This window comes from Labeo rohita, chromosome 25 (assembly GCF_022985175.1).
Source record: "Labeo rohita strain BAU-BD-2019 chromosome 25, IGBB_LRoh.1.0, whole genome shotgun sequence".
Lineage (NCBI taxonomy): Eukaryota > Metazoa > Chordata > Actinopteri > Cypriniformes > Cyprinidae > Labeo > Labeo rohita.
In genome coordinates, this window is record NC_066893.1 from 14,187,292 (window position 1) to 14,203,501 (window position 16,210).

At 36.2% G+C, this 16,210-nt stretch overlaps 1 protein-coding gene across 2 annotated transcripts in view; it reads right to left on the reverse strand.

Moving 5' to 3' along the window:
• The window catches only part of met (MET proto-oncogene, receptor tyrosine kinase), a 65,546-nt gene that overhangs the window by 4,290 nt on the left and 45,046 nt on the right, over positions 1-16,210 (reverse strand). Inside the window, exons 11-20 of one of the 2 annotated variants that reach the window (XM_051100368.1) lie at positions 15,883-16,101; positions 13,471-13,620; positions 10,413-10,569; positions 9,517-9,657; positions 8,874-9,110; positions 4,548-4,628; positions 2,964-3,145; positions 2,690-2,799; positions 2,398-2,563; positions 101-237 (exon numbers count right to left, since the gene is read on the reverse strand). In XM_051100368.1, the coding sequence (XP_050956325.1) occupies positions 101-237; positions 2,398-2,563; positions 2,690-2,799; positions 2,964-3,145; positions 4,548-4,628; positions 8,874-9,110; positions 9,517-9,657; positions 10,413-10,569; positions 13,471-13,620; positions 15,883-16,101 (1,580 nt within the window). The remainder of the gene's footprint in view (positions 1-100; positions 238-2,397; positions 2,564-2,689; positions 2,800-2,963; positions 3,146-4,547; positions 4,629-8,873; positions 9,111-9,516; positions 9,658-10,412; positions 10,570-13,470; positions 13,621-15,882; positions 16,102-16,210) is intronic. The other variant, XM_051100369.1, reaches the window with a different exon arrangement.

Below are 16,210 nucleotides of genomic sequence, written 5' to 3' on the forward strand. Positions count from 1 at the left end.
TTTTACGCTCATGTTGACGCACTCCCCCTTTGGAGTGCCGTACAGTGGACATAATGAAGGACCAAGTGTGTGTCATGTGGGTGTGTGTTTGTGCACTTACAGTGCGTCCGGGCAGAACTCTGGCTGTAACAGTCTTCGTCCTTGCAGAAGGAAGATAGTGATGTCGAAGGAGTTCACATCGGAGTAAGGCGGGGCGCCTCGGGTCATGAGTTCCCACAGCAACACGCCGAACGACCACTGCGTGAAGATCAGATTCAAAACAATGTGTTATGAGGACGGCAAGTGTGCACCTATCAAAACATTTGGGTGGCTCCAACACTGTCATTTGTTGGAGGCCAACAAAAAGGGAAACTAAGCACAGGAAAGCTGAACTCATAAATCCATTCCAGGGAACAGTCAGGTCAGTATTTGGGAAATGTTGGGAAAAGATTTTCCCCAGAAGTGGCCACGTCTAGTCATCTATTTTATTTGAAACGCAGGTAGGTTAGAAAACAGGACGTGAGTCACGACACACCTTGAGCCTGACATGTGTGTGCATGCATGAGTCAGTGTGATAGAGAAAGATTCAGCAAAAATATTGCCAAAGTGACCCAGGGTCCACAATTTGTTCAAAGACTGGTTAGCTTTTGACATATTGCCATCAGAACTGGAATTAGACCATTTGATTTAATGCATATGATGGCCATTTGAGTTTGATTTGAACATTCAAGCATACTTTTGATACCCCAAAATATTATTTGATCATTTAAACTGCTTATAAAGCCCAAAAATATTCAATTTGGTCATTTAAACATCTTACAGCATAACATTTTGACTTTTCTTTCTCAGAAGTGTGATGTAAACTCGCAATTGCGAGTTCAAAAAATCAGAATTGCATGATATAAACTCACAACTGGGAGTTATAAAGTCACAACTGCGTGATACAAAGTCACAACTGCGAGAAATAAAGTCAGAATTGCAAGACCAAAACTCTTATTTTTTGCAAATGTGAGTTTGTATCTTGCAATTTCTGACTTTTTTCTCACAATTGTGAGTTTATATCTTGCAATTCTGACTTTTCCTCAAAACTGTGAGATATAACTTGCAATTGGAAGTTATAAAGTCCAATTTTGAGGGGGAAAAAAGACTGATATGTTCTCAGAATTGCAAGATCATGTCTCACAATTCTGACTTAATAACTCGCAATTGCGTGTTATAAACTTTAATTCTAAGAGCAGCTGGAAAATGGAGCGCAGCTGGAGGAAAACAAAACTAGAGGTATGTCGTATTGCATGGCAGGAAAGTACCCTATCCTACAGAAGAGCCTCAAAAACTGCAAAATCTGCACAACAGTGATGAATTTATGAACTACTTTATTTCCAAGATCGATACTACTAGAGATAAAATTGTGTCCATGCAGCCGTCAACCACAGTATCGCATCAGAGAGTGCGTTCTAGATCCCCCGAGGAACAATTCCACTCATTCTCTACTATAGGAAAGAAAGAATTGTATAAACTTGTTAAATCATCTAAACCAACAACATGTATGTTAGACCCTATTCCATCTAAGCTGCTAAGAGAGGTGCTTCCAGAAGTCATAGATCCTCTTCCGACTATTATTATTTTGTCATTGTCATTAGGATATGTCTCCAAAACCTTCAAACTGGCTGTTATTAAGCCTCTCATTAAAAAAACACAACTTGACCAGGATCTAGTTAATTACAGATCGATTTCGAGTCTCCCTTTTCTATTAAAGATATTAGAAATGGTAGTATCCTCACTACTATGTTCCTTCTTAGAGAAAAATGATATCTGTGACGATTTCCAGTCAGGATTTAGACTGTATTACAGTACTGAGACTGCTCGCATTAGAGTTACAAATGACCTGCTCTTATCATCCGATTGTGGTTGTATCTCTCTATTAGTGCTACTGGATCTTAGCGCTGTGTTCAGTACTATCGACCACAACATTCTTTTGAATAGACTGGATTGCACTGGCATGGTTCAAATCATACTTATCTAACTGCCTTCAATTTGTAGCAGTGAATGAAGAGGTATCATATCAATCACAAGTGCAGTATGGTGTACCTCAAGGCTCAGTACTAGGGCCGTTACTTTTCACGCTTTATATGTTACCCTTGGGAGATATCATCAGAAAACATGGTGTTAGATTTCATTTTTATGCTGATGATATGTTAGGCTTTTTCTACGAGAATACTTTTGTGCGCAAAGAAATTGATGTCACATGGACTGTATTAATGACGTCCGTACTACCTCATCAAAAATATCCTAATTTGTGTTCTGAAGATGAACGAAGGTTTGGAACGACATGGGGAGGAGTAATTCATGACAGAATTTTCATTTTTGGATGATCTCTCCCTTTAAGTACGCCATTGAGATTATGATTGAGATACTCACCACATCAGACTTGGTGGTGAACTTGTGCGTCTGTAGGCTTTCTAACGCCATCCATTTGACGGGCAGCTTGACCCCGTGCTTGTTGTGCACACTGTAGTATTCTTTATCATACACATCTCTGGCCAGGCCAAAATCAGCCACTTTTACGGTGTAGCTCTCATCCAGCCTGAGAGGGATGTTACAAACAAATGAATATTAACACCCTAATGTAATTCAAATGCCCCTAAACACATTAAATTACATACTGCACGATACTTCAAAACACTGTTGGGCGATTTGTTGAAAAACTCACATGCAGTTTCTGGCCGCGAGGTCTCTGTGTACAAACTTCTTGCTGGCGAGATATTCCATTCCTTTAGCCACCTGCAGTCCGAAACCCATCAGGTCCTTCACTGTGGGGTTCTGTGGGAATGAAAACAAGCACTCCATTTAAAAACAATAACGAGAAAAACAACAAAGCACTTCACCACCTGTTTAACTTCATTTTTATCGTTTTTATTAGCCATGAAGCTACAGTCTGACACTGAAGTTGTGCTGAAAGATATTCAGATGCCGCCACCACATACGTGAGTTTCATCTCTGATGAAGTTGCGTAGATCTCCGTGCTTCATGTACGGCAACACGACGAGAGGAGAGCCCTCGCTGGGCAAGCAGATTCCCAGCAAAGAGAGCACATTAGGATGGCTGAAGTCTTTCATGATGATGCCCTCCTTCAGGAACTGGGACACCTCTTCTATATCGGTGATTCCTGCCACATAAATGCACAAGAACAGTTTTAGAAGTTCAAAGATCACCACAGTGGTTTTTGGTATCACCCCCAGCCTAGATTTCAAGATTTACACATGCAAAACGACTCTTTTAAAATCTATCCTGCTATACGTTTTCTGAGTTGGCAATAAACCTGCCAAATTGTCAGTGAACCATTCACCACGACTTATAAATTATCCCCAACACTATCGAGTGTTTTATCACACACGGCCTGATATTTCACCCGGGAGGTTTCGGAGCAGAGACTTAATCTGCTGTGACACGACCGCACTGTTACTAGCCGAGTTCTGAGATTTTGTTGGTGCTGCCATTTTAGCTGCGCCTCCTTAATCTTGTTGGTGGAGCTTTCACATTTTGAGGAGATTAAACAGATGTTTAGCCTTTCACTAAGAGAAAGAGAGGCTTATGGGTAGACAAAAAAGAAAAGGCCTGTGTGTACATGTCTTACAGTAGACTGATCCTGAGCGATGAAGTGTCCCACGCTACACTGACTGCTGTCAGAGAGGCTTAGGATCCTCAAAAGGCCAAAACTGATCTGGCAACAGCCCTAAAGTAGTCAATTCTTCATTATTTATTCATAACAATTTTGATTCCTTGTTGTGATTAATATACGAATGCATCAGGGTTGTTGTAGTTAACTCAAACCACAAAAACAATTTTTTTATTTATTTTGCCTTGATTTACTAAAATACCTTGACCTAAATCTGAAATGAAATGCATAAAAACTATATAAGCATTTTTAAAAGCCAAAAACAACACAAATAAAATTAAAATTACAAAAACAACAACTAATTTTATTAAAATTAAAGTGAAAATGGAAAATATAAAAATAAAAACGAATTTAAAATATTAATAACAACTCTGAAATGCACAACAAAAACTAAAATTAAAAGTAAAAATATGATATAAAACATTAAACACTGAGAGTCTAGTTAAGCAATGGTTCCTGTTAAAAACTGAGACTGAAAAACAAAGCTCGGGTCATAAATCTAAAAGCTCTCAGTGACGTGACGTGATTAGAGGCATCTCTAATACGATATGGCTTCGGTATGGCTGCATTCATCATCATCATCTTCATCACAAGACCCTATTAAAACAGCCTCAATAGTCATACGTCATATCTCAGTAAAGAGATGTCAAACTGTATTCAGAATGCATTCATAACTTACGGATGGAATAATTATGTAGGTATTTTAACATCTTTTTCTGCAGGATTTAAGAGTTTTAATGATTTTTAGGCTGTTATGGCCACTCAACACCACATTATAGCAGTGTTACAGAACTACAGAGTGCCTAAAACCTTCATGAATATGACTGAATGTGCTTCATCCTGTCAGATTTTAGCATTTGTACCACCTCAACACTCATGTTGTCAAACTCACGGTTTAAGGACTTGACGGCGCAGTGCTGCTTCTGGCCATCTGGTTCGAGCAGGGTTCCGTGGAACACGCAGCCAAAGTGCCCTGGTGCACACAAAGACAGGAAAAGATGCAGAGATTATTAGCACATCAATCTATCAAGGCGCTTTATGCCAGAGTGGAGTGTGGGCATAGCAGGTGCATATTGAGTCCAAAAGCAAGAACAATGGAGTGTGAATATATTGGTGGTGGGACTACACTTGATCTGTTGCTCTCAAACTTTCTCTCGCTGCGTCTCCTCGTCTCACAGAGTATGATTTTTTTTTTTCACATAAAGTGACATATGTATGAAGTTCAATTCAGTGCCATTATCCACTGTACATTTGCTTTTTTATTTCGTTTTTGGACCTTTTATTGATAAAGGTATGGAAGCCCAGTTTTTCCACTGAATAATTTTTTTTTAAAAAGGTCATTGCAACTTTTTATCTCACAATTCTGACTTCCTTTATAATTGTGATATAAACTCGCAATTACTAGTTATATAGTCAGAATTGCAAAACAAATATTACTTTTTTCTCACAATTCTGACTTTCTTTGTAATAGTTAAGATATAAACTTGCAATTTTGACCTTTTTTCAGAATTACGAACTTTAAAGTCAGAACTGTGAAATAAAAACTTGACGTTTTTTCTCGCAGTTCTGACTTTCTTTATAATTGTGAGATACAAACTTGCAATTGCGAGTTATAAAGTCAGAATTGTGTGATATAAACTCACAATTCCGAGTTATAAAGCCAGAATTCCAAAATAAAAACAACTTTTTTTCCTTGCAACAGCAAGTTTATATCTCACAATTTTAACTTTTTCCTCACAATTCTTTTTTCTCAGAATTGCGTGACATAAATTTGCAATTATGAGCTATAAAGTCAGAATTGTGAAATAAAAACTTGACTTTTTTCTCACAATTGTAAGTTATAAAGTCAGAATTGTGTGATATAAACTCAAAATTACTTGCAACAGCAAGTATATATCTCACAATTCTAACTTTTTCCTCGCAATTCTGACTTTCTTCATAATTGTGATATAAACTTGCAGTTCTGACTTTTTTCTCAGAATTGCATGATATAAACTCACAATTACGAGTTGTTAAGCCAGAATTTCAAGATAAAAATGACTTTTTTCTTGTAAGTGCAAGTTTATATCAATTCTGACTTGTGAGGTATAAACTTGCAATTGCGAGTTATAAAGTCCAGTTTTGAGGAGGAAAAAGACTGATATATTGTAAGAATTATGAGTTTATATCATGCAATTTTGAAAAAATAGTCAGATTTGCAAGTTTATATCTAGCAATTTTAACTTTATAACTCGCAATTATAAGAAGCCAGTACAGAGAGGACATGAACATGCAGAATAGGATCTGGAAACGTTGCAAGCCAGACTCTAACTTGCATTGCTAAATATATGTCACCGTTCAAATGATATTATATTGATCAAAGACAGTACAGGTATTTATAATATATTTCTGTTTAACATGAATGATGCTTTTTTTTTTTTACTTTCCATTCATAAAAGAATCCTAAACAATAAACTATGATTTCCACAAAAATATTTTAGCATCATTTCAACATTGATAATAAATGATTATTGATCAGCAAATTATACTAGAATGATTTCTTGGTAAGCATTAGAGGCTTCTTTCAAAAACATTTCAGTTCCACCTCATTTTAAGGTCAAACTATTAACTATGACTTTTGACTCAGTAAACTCCTAATTACTGCTTATAAGTAGTTAGTTGTTAAGTGTAGGCACTGGGTAGGATTATGGATATAAATTATGAGCATGCAGAATATGTGCTTTATAAGTACTAACAAACGGCCAATATGCTAGTAATATGCATTCTAATAAGCAGCTAGTTAATAGTGAGAACTAGTCCCTAAACTAAAGTGTTACCAACATTTCTTTTGAAACGGTGGTATACATTATTATTGAAACTGCTATAGTTTAATTGACCACTGTTCAGAAAGAAGTATTATAGTGCTTTATTTAAAACTCTGACTCTAAGTATGAGCTATAATAATAGTGAGACTGCAAAACAGACACATACAAGAATAATTGTGAGAATACTGTGAAATGTAAACTCAAACAGGGTGTCTGGAGTACAGCGTGGTGTATAACTGAAAGATTAACCAATTACAAGTGTCTGGGCAGGGTATTCTCTCTAATGAGGGCATGGAGAATAGAGGGCAAGAGAGAGTGGGGTGTTGTGTTGAAATAATAGAGCGTGGAGTGCTGTAATCTCTCTCCAGCTCCGCTATCACATCTTCCCAGATGGCAGCAGAGTCAGATTACCGGCACGGAGCCCTGAGACGGCCCAACAATGAGACTGGAATTTAACACGGGAACAAATCACCACACATGCCACCCCGAGCACCCCAACATGCTCACATACACGCACAACCTCCTCCTCTCGCTCTATAAATCGCTTTGTGTCACATGCACAAACACAGACATACACACACACACACACACAGGGCTTGGTTTTCCCACAGGGGTGATGGGTTTTAGGAGTATTGTGCAGGGGTTTGGGGAGGACCGGAGAGTGGTTTTCACCTGAGCTCTACAGTGAATCTGATACACACGTTTACACCCCCACTTCGGTAGTACAATGAGAAGACGGCAATTTAACGTTCAAATGTCCAACCTGCCGGGCTGATTGTCACCGTTTAACCTGTTAACTTTAACCACGTCTGAAACCGATTCCCTCTGTTAAATCCCTCATTTGAGATATTGGGTTTCTTGTAAATGCAGCTTTTTGGCAAATCTTCGTTGCCAAATATGTGTGCAAGTTACAGTAACAATACAAAGAGACTAGATTGTTGGGTCAGTGACAAATAAGAGTGTCCAAGATAAAGGAAAAATGTTTAAAACTATCTAGTTTAAAATGTGTTTTTTTAAAAACTGAGATTGTAAAATGTAATTTATTCCTGTGACCAAAGCTAAATTTTTAGCATCATTAGTCCAGTCTTTAGTGTCACATGATCCTTCAGAAATCATTCTAATATGCTGATTTGCTGTTCAAGAAACATTTATTATTATTATTATTTTATTTTTTTAAGAAATTATAGAAATTAATACTTATTTTTAGCAAGGATGCTCTAAATTGATCAAAATTTATGATAAAGACATGTATACTATTACAAAAGATTTCTATTTCAGATAAATGCTTTTCTTCTGAACTCTCTGTTCATCAAAGAAACCTAAAAAAAAGAAATAATTATAATAAATGTGTTTGAGCAGCAAATCAGAATATTAGAATGATTTCTGAAGGATCATGTGACTGAAGTAATGATGCTAAAAATTCAGCTTTGAAATCACAGGAATAAATTACATTTTAAAATATATTCAGATAGAAAACAACGAAAATAAAAGACGACTTCTTTAAAAAAAATATTTTAAAAAAATGTGTGTGTCCAAGCAAGGGAATTTAATTTTAACTTTTTTCAGGACATTTGTATCACACTAACATTTTTTAATTAGGCCCCTTAAAATATGAATTTTAGAAAATAAAAGTTTGCATTAATAATGGTATTTATGTGTCATGTGTTTATAAAGTCATTTTATGAATAATTGTTTTAGGGATGCACCAAAATGAAAATACTGGATCGAAACCAAAAATGCTTTCTAATAATTATATATTTCTTTATTTAGTAAACAATATAAAAATAATTTTGTAATACTTTTTAATTAAACTTTTTAATGCTAATTTTAATTATACTGAATTTTTAAAAATTCAAGCCAATAAAATAACCACACTTTTATTAAAAGTAACAATAAAATTGGACAGAAAATATATTAATATTAAATATCACTATATTATTTGCATTCAGTTTTATGTAACAGAATCAGATACAACTGTTTTGTTTTGACGAATTATATGCCTGAGCGCTGAACACTGCCGGGCAGGGTGGCACATCATATATTTCCGGCTCATATTTTTGGCCGAAAATCGCAAATGCCATTTCCGGCTGCCGAAATTTCTGTGCATCTCTAATTTTTTAAAAATAAATTATTCCAAATAAAATATGAGCACCAAATCAGCATATTAGAATGATTTCTGAAGGATCATGTGACAGACTGGAGTAATGATGCTGAAAATTCAGCTTTGCATCAAAGGAATAAATTACATTTGAAAATATATTAAAATTTTAAATTGTAATAATATTTCACAGTATTATAGTTTTACTAAATTTTTGATCAAATAAATGAAGCCTTAGTAAGCAAAAGATTATAAAATCAATTATAAATTATAAAAAAAAATAAAATTACAAAACCAGATTTTTGTGTCCCCTCACCTCTCCCAATGATCTCATTCACATGTAGGAGCAGATCTTCCCGGGCGATGACCACGTGCTGCACTTCCTTCAGCAGCTCCGGATGGAGGCTGCCTAGATCTATGGGCGCACTAGAGGGCAACAGTGGAGACGCCAGGTCCCCTTCCATCGGGCCGAGCATAGGGGACAGATCCACATGGGCATGGGCGTAGAGATGAGGCCGGCAGGACTCTGTCTGAGACAGGGGCAAGTTTTGGTCTGCAAAGCAATAGGGTCGAGAGGTCAAAAGTCAATGACTTGTTCTCTGAGGCCTGGGGTCACCTGAACAAAGCAGGGAAAGTCTGGGAGGCAGAGTCATTACACCAACTACAAAGAGCTGAGGAAATTCTAAACCCTATAGAGATGAGAAGGGTATTTTTTTCATCTTTTCAGACGAAAAAAAGGAGGCAGAGGCAAAGCAAGAGAGCATGCAATGTCTTCAGAGAGAGGGGAAAGGTCAGAAAGCTATGTGTCTGAAGAACTGGAAAGCAATGATCTAAGACCAGTCTTCCCAATCCAGAGCCGTAAGGAGAAAAACAATAAAGCTGGTCTGAGATCAGCAGAGAAGGCAAACCTCCACCAGCGGTGTGTTTTGAGCGAGAGGCAGCGAAGCGTGAGAACATACCCTCAAGCAAAGTGGTTCTATAGTCCACCGACTCGTGAGAGACCATTTCATTAGTCGGACTGACACTCCTCGCGTTTGCCAACATGTCCAAGTGCGGAATGTGAGCCCGGCCGTCATACCAAACCATAGCCTTAGCTAAATCTACAACCAGAAAGAAACAGAGGGTGAGAGAGAGACCAAGGACAGGTGAGAGAAAAAAGGGACAGATCGCTCCACCATGGACTTCAGCAGTGTCAACTCCCACAAACAACCCAGAAACCGCTCTCTTTCTTTATCTAATGCTCTTATTCCATTCAAATTCAATTCAAATAACCATCAATGTCCATCAAATTGGAAATGAGAACAGCCTCAAACACTACAGTGACCTCTGAACTAAAGCAAGCTATACTATTACTGCAAAAACAGAACTTAATCTGTATTTTTTGTTGTCCAGTTGTTGTCTACTTCTAAGACTAAATAAGTTAGCTTTCGGATTTCATCAAAAATATCTTAATTTGTGTTCTGAAGATGAACGAAGGTCTTACGGGTTTGGAACGACATGAGGGTGAGTAATTAACGACAGAATTTTCATTTTTGGGTGAACTGTCTCTTTAAATGACAAATCAGTTCTTACTAGATGTCATAAACCTCACTACTTTTTGTTAAGATTCATGCACAAAATTTGGCCATCTACTTTTTATGTTTAGAATTTCTTTTTTCGAAAACAGTGGCAGACATCTAAACTGCTGAATCAATTTCCAGTTCCTTTTTTTTAATTTTTATGTAAATGCTCTTCAGTTAGCCTATGCAAAGCGTCACAAGTTTAACTTGAAAAGCCGCCGGGGAATTAAAGACAGCTTATATAAAACACACATATATAAGGCTGCACAAGAATATGAAAACGCAAAGTCACATACCATCAATGTGCTTCTTCCTTTTGATCCAAACAAAGACTGCGATAAGAAGCAGTAGAAGGATGGATACACACACTCCTCCTGTGATCAGTATCCTGTAGTCCTGGTCTTGAGCCAACACCACACGACCTAGGATCACAGATGATGTGGCCTGCTTCCACTACAATGGACACACAAATTACTTCAAGTTATTTCCAGTAAAAATGAGAGCCCAGATTGGAGCTGTCACTAATCTCTTGATTATTCGGATGATTAATCAAGTAATTGGATAATTATAATTAATTTTTTAATTTTTAAAAGAGTAGTTCATTTCCAGAACAAAAATTTACAGATAATGTACTCAACCCTTTGTCATCCAAGATGTTTGTCTTTCTTTTTTTCAGTCAATAAGAAATTACGTTTCTTCAGGAAAACATTTCAGGCTTTCTCTCCATATAGTGGACATCTATGGTGCCCCGAATTTGAACTTACAAAATGCAAAATCCAACGATACCAGCCGAGGAAGAATGTGTTTTATCTAGCAAAACAAACTGTCATTTTCAAAACAATTCGACAATTTATATACTTTTTAACCTCAAACGCTCGCCTTGTCTAAGTCTGTGTGTGAATACAGTTACAGTATGTCGAAAACTCGTTTTCTTCCCCAACTTCAAAATTGTCCTACTTTGCTGCAGAAGTACCGACCCATTGTTTACAAAGTGAAAATGCAAAGAAGATCAAACGACCTTAAAAAAAAGGTAAAACAGCAATGTAGGACGTATTGTACTGACCCAGATTACACAGACTACACATGTGCACTGCAGAGACGAGACAAGACGAGCATTTGAGGTTAAAAAGTTCGAAAATGATCAAACGTTTCACAAGATAAGACCCTTCTTCATCAGCTGGGATCGTTTAGAGCTCTTTGAAGCTGCATTTAAACCGCATTTTGTAATTCAAACTTGGGGGCACCACTGAAGTCCATTATATGGAGAGAAATCCTAAAATGTTTTCCTCAAGAAACACAATTTCTTTACGCCTGAAGAAAAAAAGACATGAATATCTTGGATGACAAAGGGTTGAGCAAATTACCTGTACATTTTTGTTCTGGAAATGAACTAGTCCTTTAATTTTAATTAATTTTTTGTAGTAATAAAAATAGACCTAAGTGAACAACAGTCTTTAAAATGACTTAAAATACATATATAATAGCAATGAGGCAATAATAAGTAGTTAAAATACAGTATTAAAGCCAGAAATCATATGGACTTATAGAAAAAACTGTTAAAATGCATAATGTATTATAAACAATAGAACTAATATACATTATGCATTATAACAAATGCCTGCAGATGGCGCCAATGGTCTGACGACTGTTTTTACACTTTACTGCGTGATCTAATCCGTGTTTAATGTTGACTCAACATTTAATTAAAATGTCCACTTAATCTTTAATATTTGGCCATTTCTTCATAATAGAAAATTTACAGCCACTGTAATTTCTTGAAAATGTGGACATCAAAACATGTGAACTCAAAGTGAAGGTTTAAACTTTTATTTTGAAATCGCGATGAGCAGTTAGCATATTGACAAAGATAATGATGTATTTTCCTGTGTTTGCGTAGGTTTATAAATGATTTACATTGCAAATCTGATGAAATAGGGCATGTTGCGTTCCCCGATTGAATGTTATAATAAGCACAAACTCACAACAACATGCAGAGATGGAGTTTGAGACGCTCCACACATTAATGATAACAGTTTGTGGAGTAGCATTTACTATGAACGAAGCCACTCTGACACACACGTACATAACTTACACGCATGTAAATAATTAAAGAGCATATATTAAACCTGCATCGCATATATTTAATTGAATTGTAGCGATTGTGAATTCTTAATAGCATTATGCTTTATTATGATCTTTGAAAGGGTTTAATATGTGTAATGCTCAATTTCCAGTATTTTCGCTGGACACGGGCAAAATGCAATCAATGATTTTTTCAAAATCGAATACTCTAATAGAATCGAGGAACCGCTGCAGCCCCAGATAGATATCAGCACCTACTTGTGCTACTATATTAATTATTTATATTTTATATAATGATTTTGGGAGGATTTTAAGCCATGTCATAAAGATAAATATTTTAAATAATTCGTTTTCAGTACATATCAGTGACCATATAGCATCTAATTATTCAAAAATATTATACAAATTATACAAAATAAGTATTTTTAGTAGATTTTTTAGCATCTGTCTGATTAATTGGCAAAATTGTAGCCAAATATTAGAAGAAAATATTATCACAGATAAAGACAAGCACACATATGCAAAGGGAATCTCCATGCCATCACATCTGCTGCACATTTGCTTCAGATTTCATATGCGGCGAAGTGTTTACATTTGAACCTCCTACATCACAACAATCCATCTAGAAACATCCTCAGGGAGCGTTTACGCTCAGAGAGAGGGCTTCACTGGTCATAAAGCAGCATGGCGAAATTAAACACACACATCCACTGCAGGCAGGAGGGGAAATTGGATCAGAGATAGAGCGCCTCTCTTATGTGGCGCAGTATTATTGAGTTTGGGCTGAGATGAGTTTTAGCGCACCGTATTGTGATGAGGTCAGATTAGAGCGTCGTGTCACATGCACCCTGTCCGTCTCTGCCCGACAGATAAGCACTTTATGCTGAGGCCAACGTTTCCTAGATCTCTGGACCAATCATATCAGACTGTCTGGGGCCAGAATGGGGACAGAAATGTTTTTAATGTTCTTGTTGAGCTAATGGTGACTAGAAAGGAAATACAAGGAAGGCATCTTATCAGGCAAAGCCTGATATATAAAAATTACAATATGAACACCTTCGAGGAAATTAAACTAATCCTCATTTCCAAGAGGGATATGCGATCAGGAAACTATCATGATCTGGCAACCCAGAGGCCTTTGCTAAGATCAGAAATAGCTCCTGTTTGCTGGAACAAGCAGGGCAGAGCTGGCTGACTGACGAGTGGCTCTTATGGAGGCCGGTCTGGACTGGAGTGGTCTGAAGTGGAGGAGAGAGTAAAAGAGTCTTGTACCTCCACCTCCAGCTCTTTGGCGGCCGACTGGAGCTCCATGGGTACGGTGCATTCGAGCGTGTTGCCCACCAAAGTGACGCTCTCACAGGTCCGGTTTGAAACTCTCAGCACCTCACCATTTTTAACCGCCTCCTGATTGACAGGGGGGACCTGCAGGGGGAAATGAGAGAAACAGAAAGGTTAGCTGAAAAAAAAAACAAAAAAACACTTCCCATGATTGAGCGTGTATATGGGGCGTATAGATTGCGCAGCGTCTACCCCTTTAAACCCAGCCAGCTCTGGTGTACGGAGCAGAGCAGAAGGCAATAAAGACAGCGATCGCATTCCTCACATGACAGCCTGGGCTTTACAGATTGGACACACTCCACTACTGCACCTGTTACCATACAGCACCGGCCAGCCTGGGATCCAATGCGAACAGACGCACATACACTTACACTTAAGACCAGGCTCCCTGAGGAGATCACAGCCATTCACAAAAAGCAAATGATCACTACTTAAAAATGTGGTGGTTGTTTTAGATAATCAGTAACCGCCAAAATTGTGATATATAAAGTGGCCATGAAACATTAAGGCACATGTTTAAAAAGCAATGATAATCTCCAGAAAAAAATGATAGTAACTACTGGTCCATCTACATGGGATTGAATGGGGTCCCACAGTAAATCTGAAATGTGAAGGTCATTTCAATTCTTATGCTACAATTGAATATATATATATATATATATATATATATATATATATATGAATTTATATAATTAATCAACTTTTATTTCCTTATTCATATTCATTCATATATATTTATATTAATTATTTATATTATTAAATTGTGTATATTTATTTATTAATACACACATTTTTAGTAATATGAATTTACACAATTAATCAACTTTTAATTTAAATTCTTACGCTAAAAATAGAATGAATATATGTATATATACATATACATAATTTTTTCAAATAATATGAATTTATAATTTATAATTAATCAACTTTTTATTCTCAAGCTTTTCTCAAGGTTAAAAAGTATACATATTTATATACATAATTTATATTTTAAATAATATGAATATATGTATATATATTTTAAAATTATATTTTATAAATATTTTAAAATGATAAATTATTATAAATAAATAAATAAATGTATAATTTATATTATAAATATAAATTTCTTATATATAAATTATATATATATATATATATATATATATATATATCAAATATAATTTCCAGGCAAAGAAAATTTTTATAATATAACATATACATACATATGTGTGTGTGTGTATTTGTGTGTGTAATATGAATTTATAAAATTAATTAACTATCAACTTTTTTTATTCACATTCATTCATACATATATTCACATTCATTCATATATATTTGTATATAATTCTTATTATAAAAAATGCATATATATATATATATATATATATATACAGAAAAAAATAGAATAAATATATATATGTATATATACATATACACAATTTTTAAAATAATCTGAATTTAAAATTTATATAATCAACTTATATATAAATATATATATATATATATTATATAACATATACATACATATATGTGTGTGTTTGTGTGTGAAATATAATAAATAATAAATGAATAAATAAACTCTTTTATATTAATGTTAAATAATATGATATTGTAAAATTAAAATAATAAAAGAAAAACCTACTTAAAAATGACCACATCAAGAGCAAACTTCCAGGCAAACTCTCCACTGGCAGCAGTAACACTCACAATCTGACATTTTGATAAACCCCTTGAGCGTCAGCAGTGCTGCCAAGTGCAATTTTATTTCACTAAAGAAGTCCTTAAGTATCAAGCTGCAAAATCTAAACAAACAGACTGCATGGGAATGAAAGTGCATGATCTGACTGATAGGGCGGTTTAATGACAATTAAGCTAAACTGAGCCTGCTGTTGTGCCCATTATTGAATATATAGTGGCTTTAAATGAGACAGAGCGGTACACAACGCTTAGTGTGTCTCGGTGTGTGTGTATCTGCGTCCCGAGAGGGGTACAGAGGGATTTGATGCTGAGGTCTCGCATGGGAAGAAAAAGCAGAATCTCACGCGACCCCTCTCACCCCTCCCCTTCACAACAGCTGCGTTTGACTATTGAGTGGCAGTTTTCGGAAAAAAAAGTCTACTCTTATATTTCATTGTTCAAAATGCTGGGTTTTTTCACCAGCCTACCCTCACCAGGGCAAAGGATCTCACCATCAATGTGTCAGAGGCTGTAACCTTCAGGGGACAAGAACAATGTGAAAGATGGATGTGCATGATGGGAAACAAACTAAACTTCCTGTTTTGTTTCAGTGTTGTTTCCTTTCAACTCAATGGGCAATATGAATTACTCTGCGTATGCATGTTTGTCCGAGAGCATCAGTCTCACCTTAATCTCCAGAATGTTCTTGTTGCCTCTCGGTGTAACTGTGGGCTTCTGAAACTCCTCGAACTTGGGGTCTTCAACATACAGTAGGTCGTACTGATCGGTGGAGAAACCGTCTAACACGAAGGTCATTTTTGTGGCAACTGGAGGCTGAACGCTGAGGCCTTTCAGGGAGGGTGTGATACAAAGGATATTTCGCTTATCCTCATCATGACTGCAGGTCTAGGCACAGAAAAAGATAAACACAAATATTAGCCATCTCTGTCATTAGAGTCGTGCCAAGTCAGTGCTGAGGCATGTTAGATTCTTTTGTGTGGCCAAATCGCTTTAT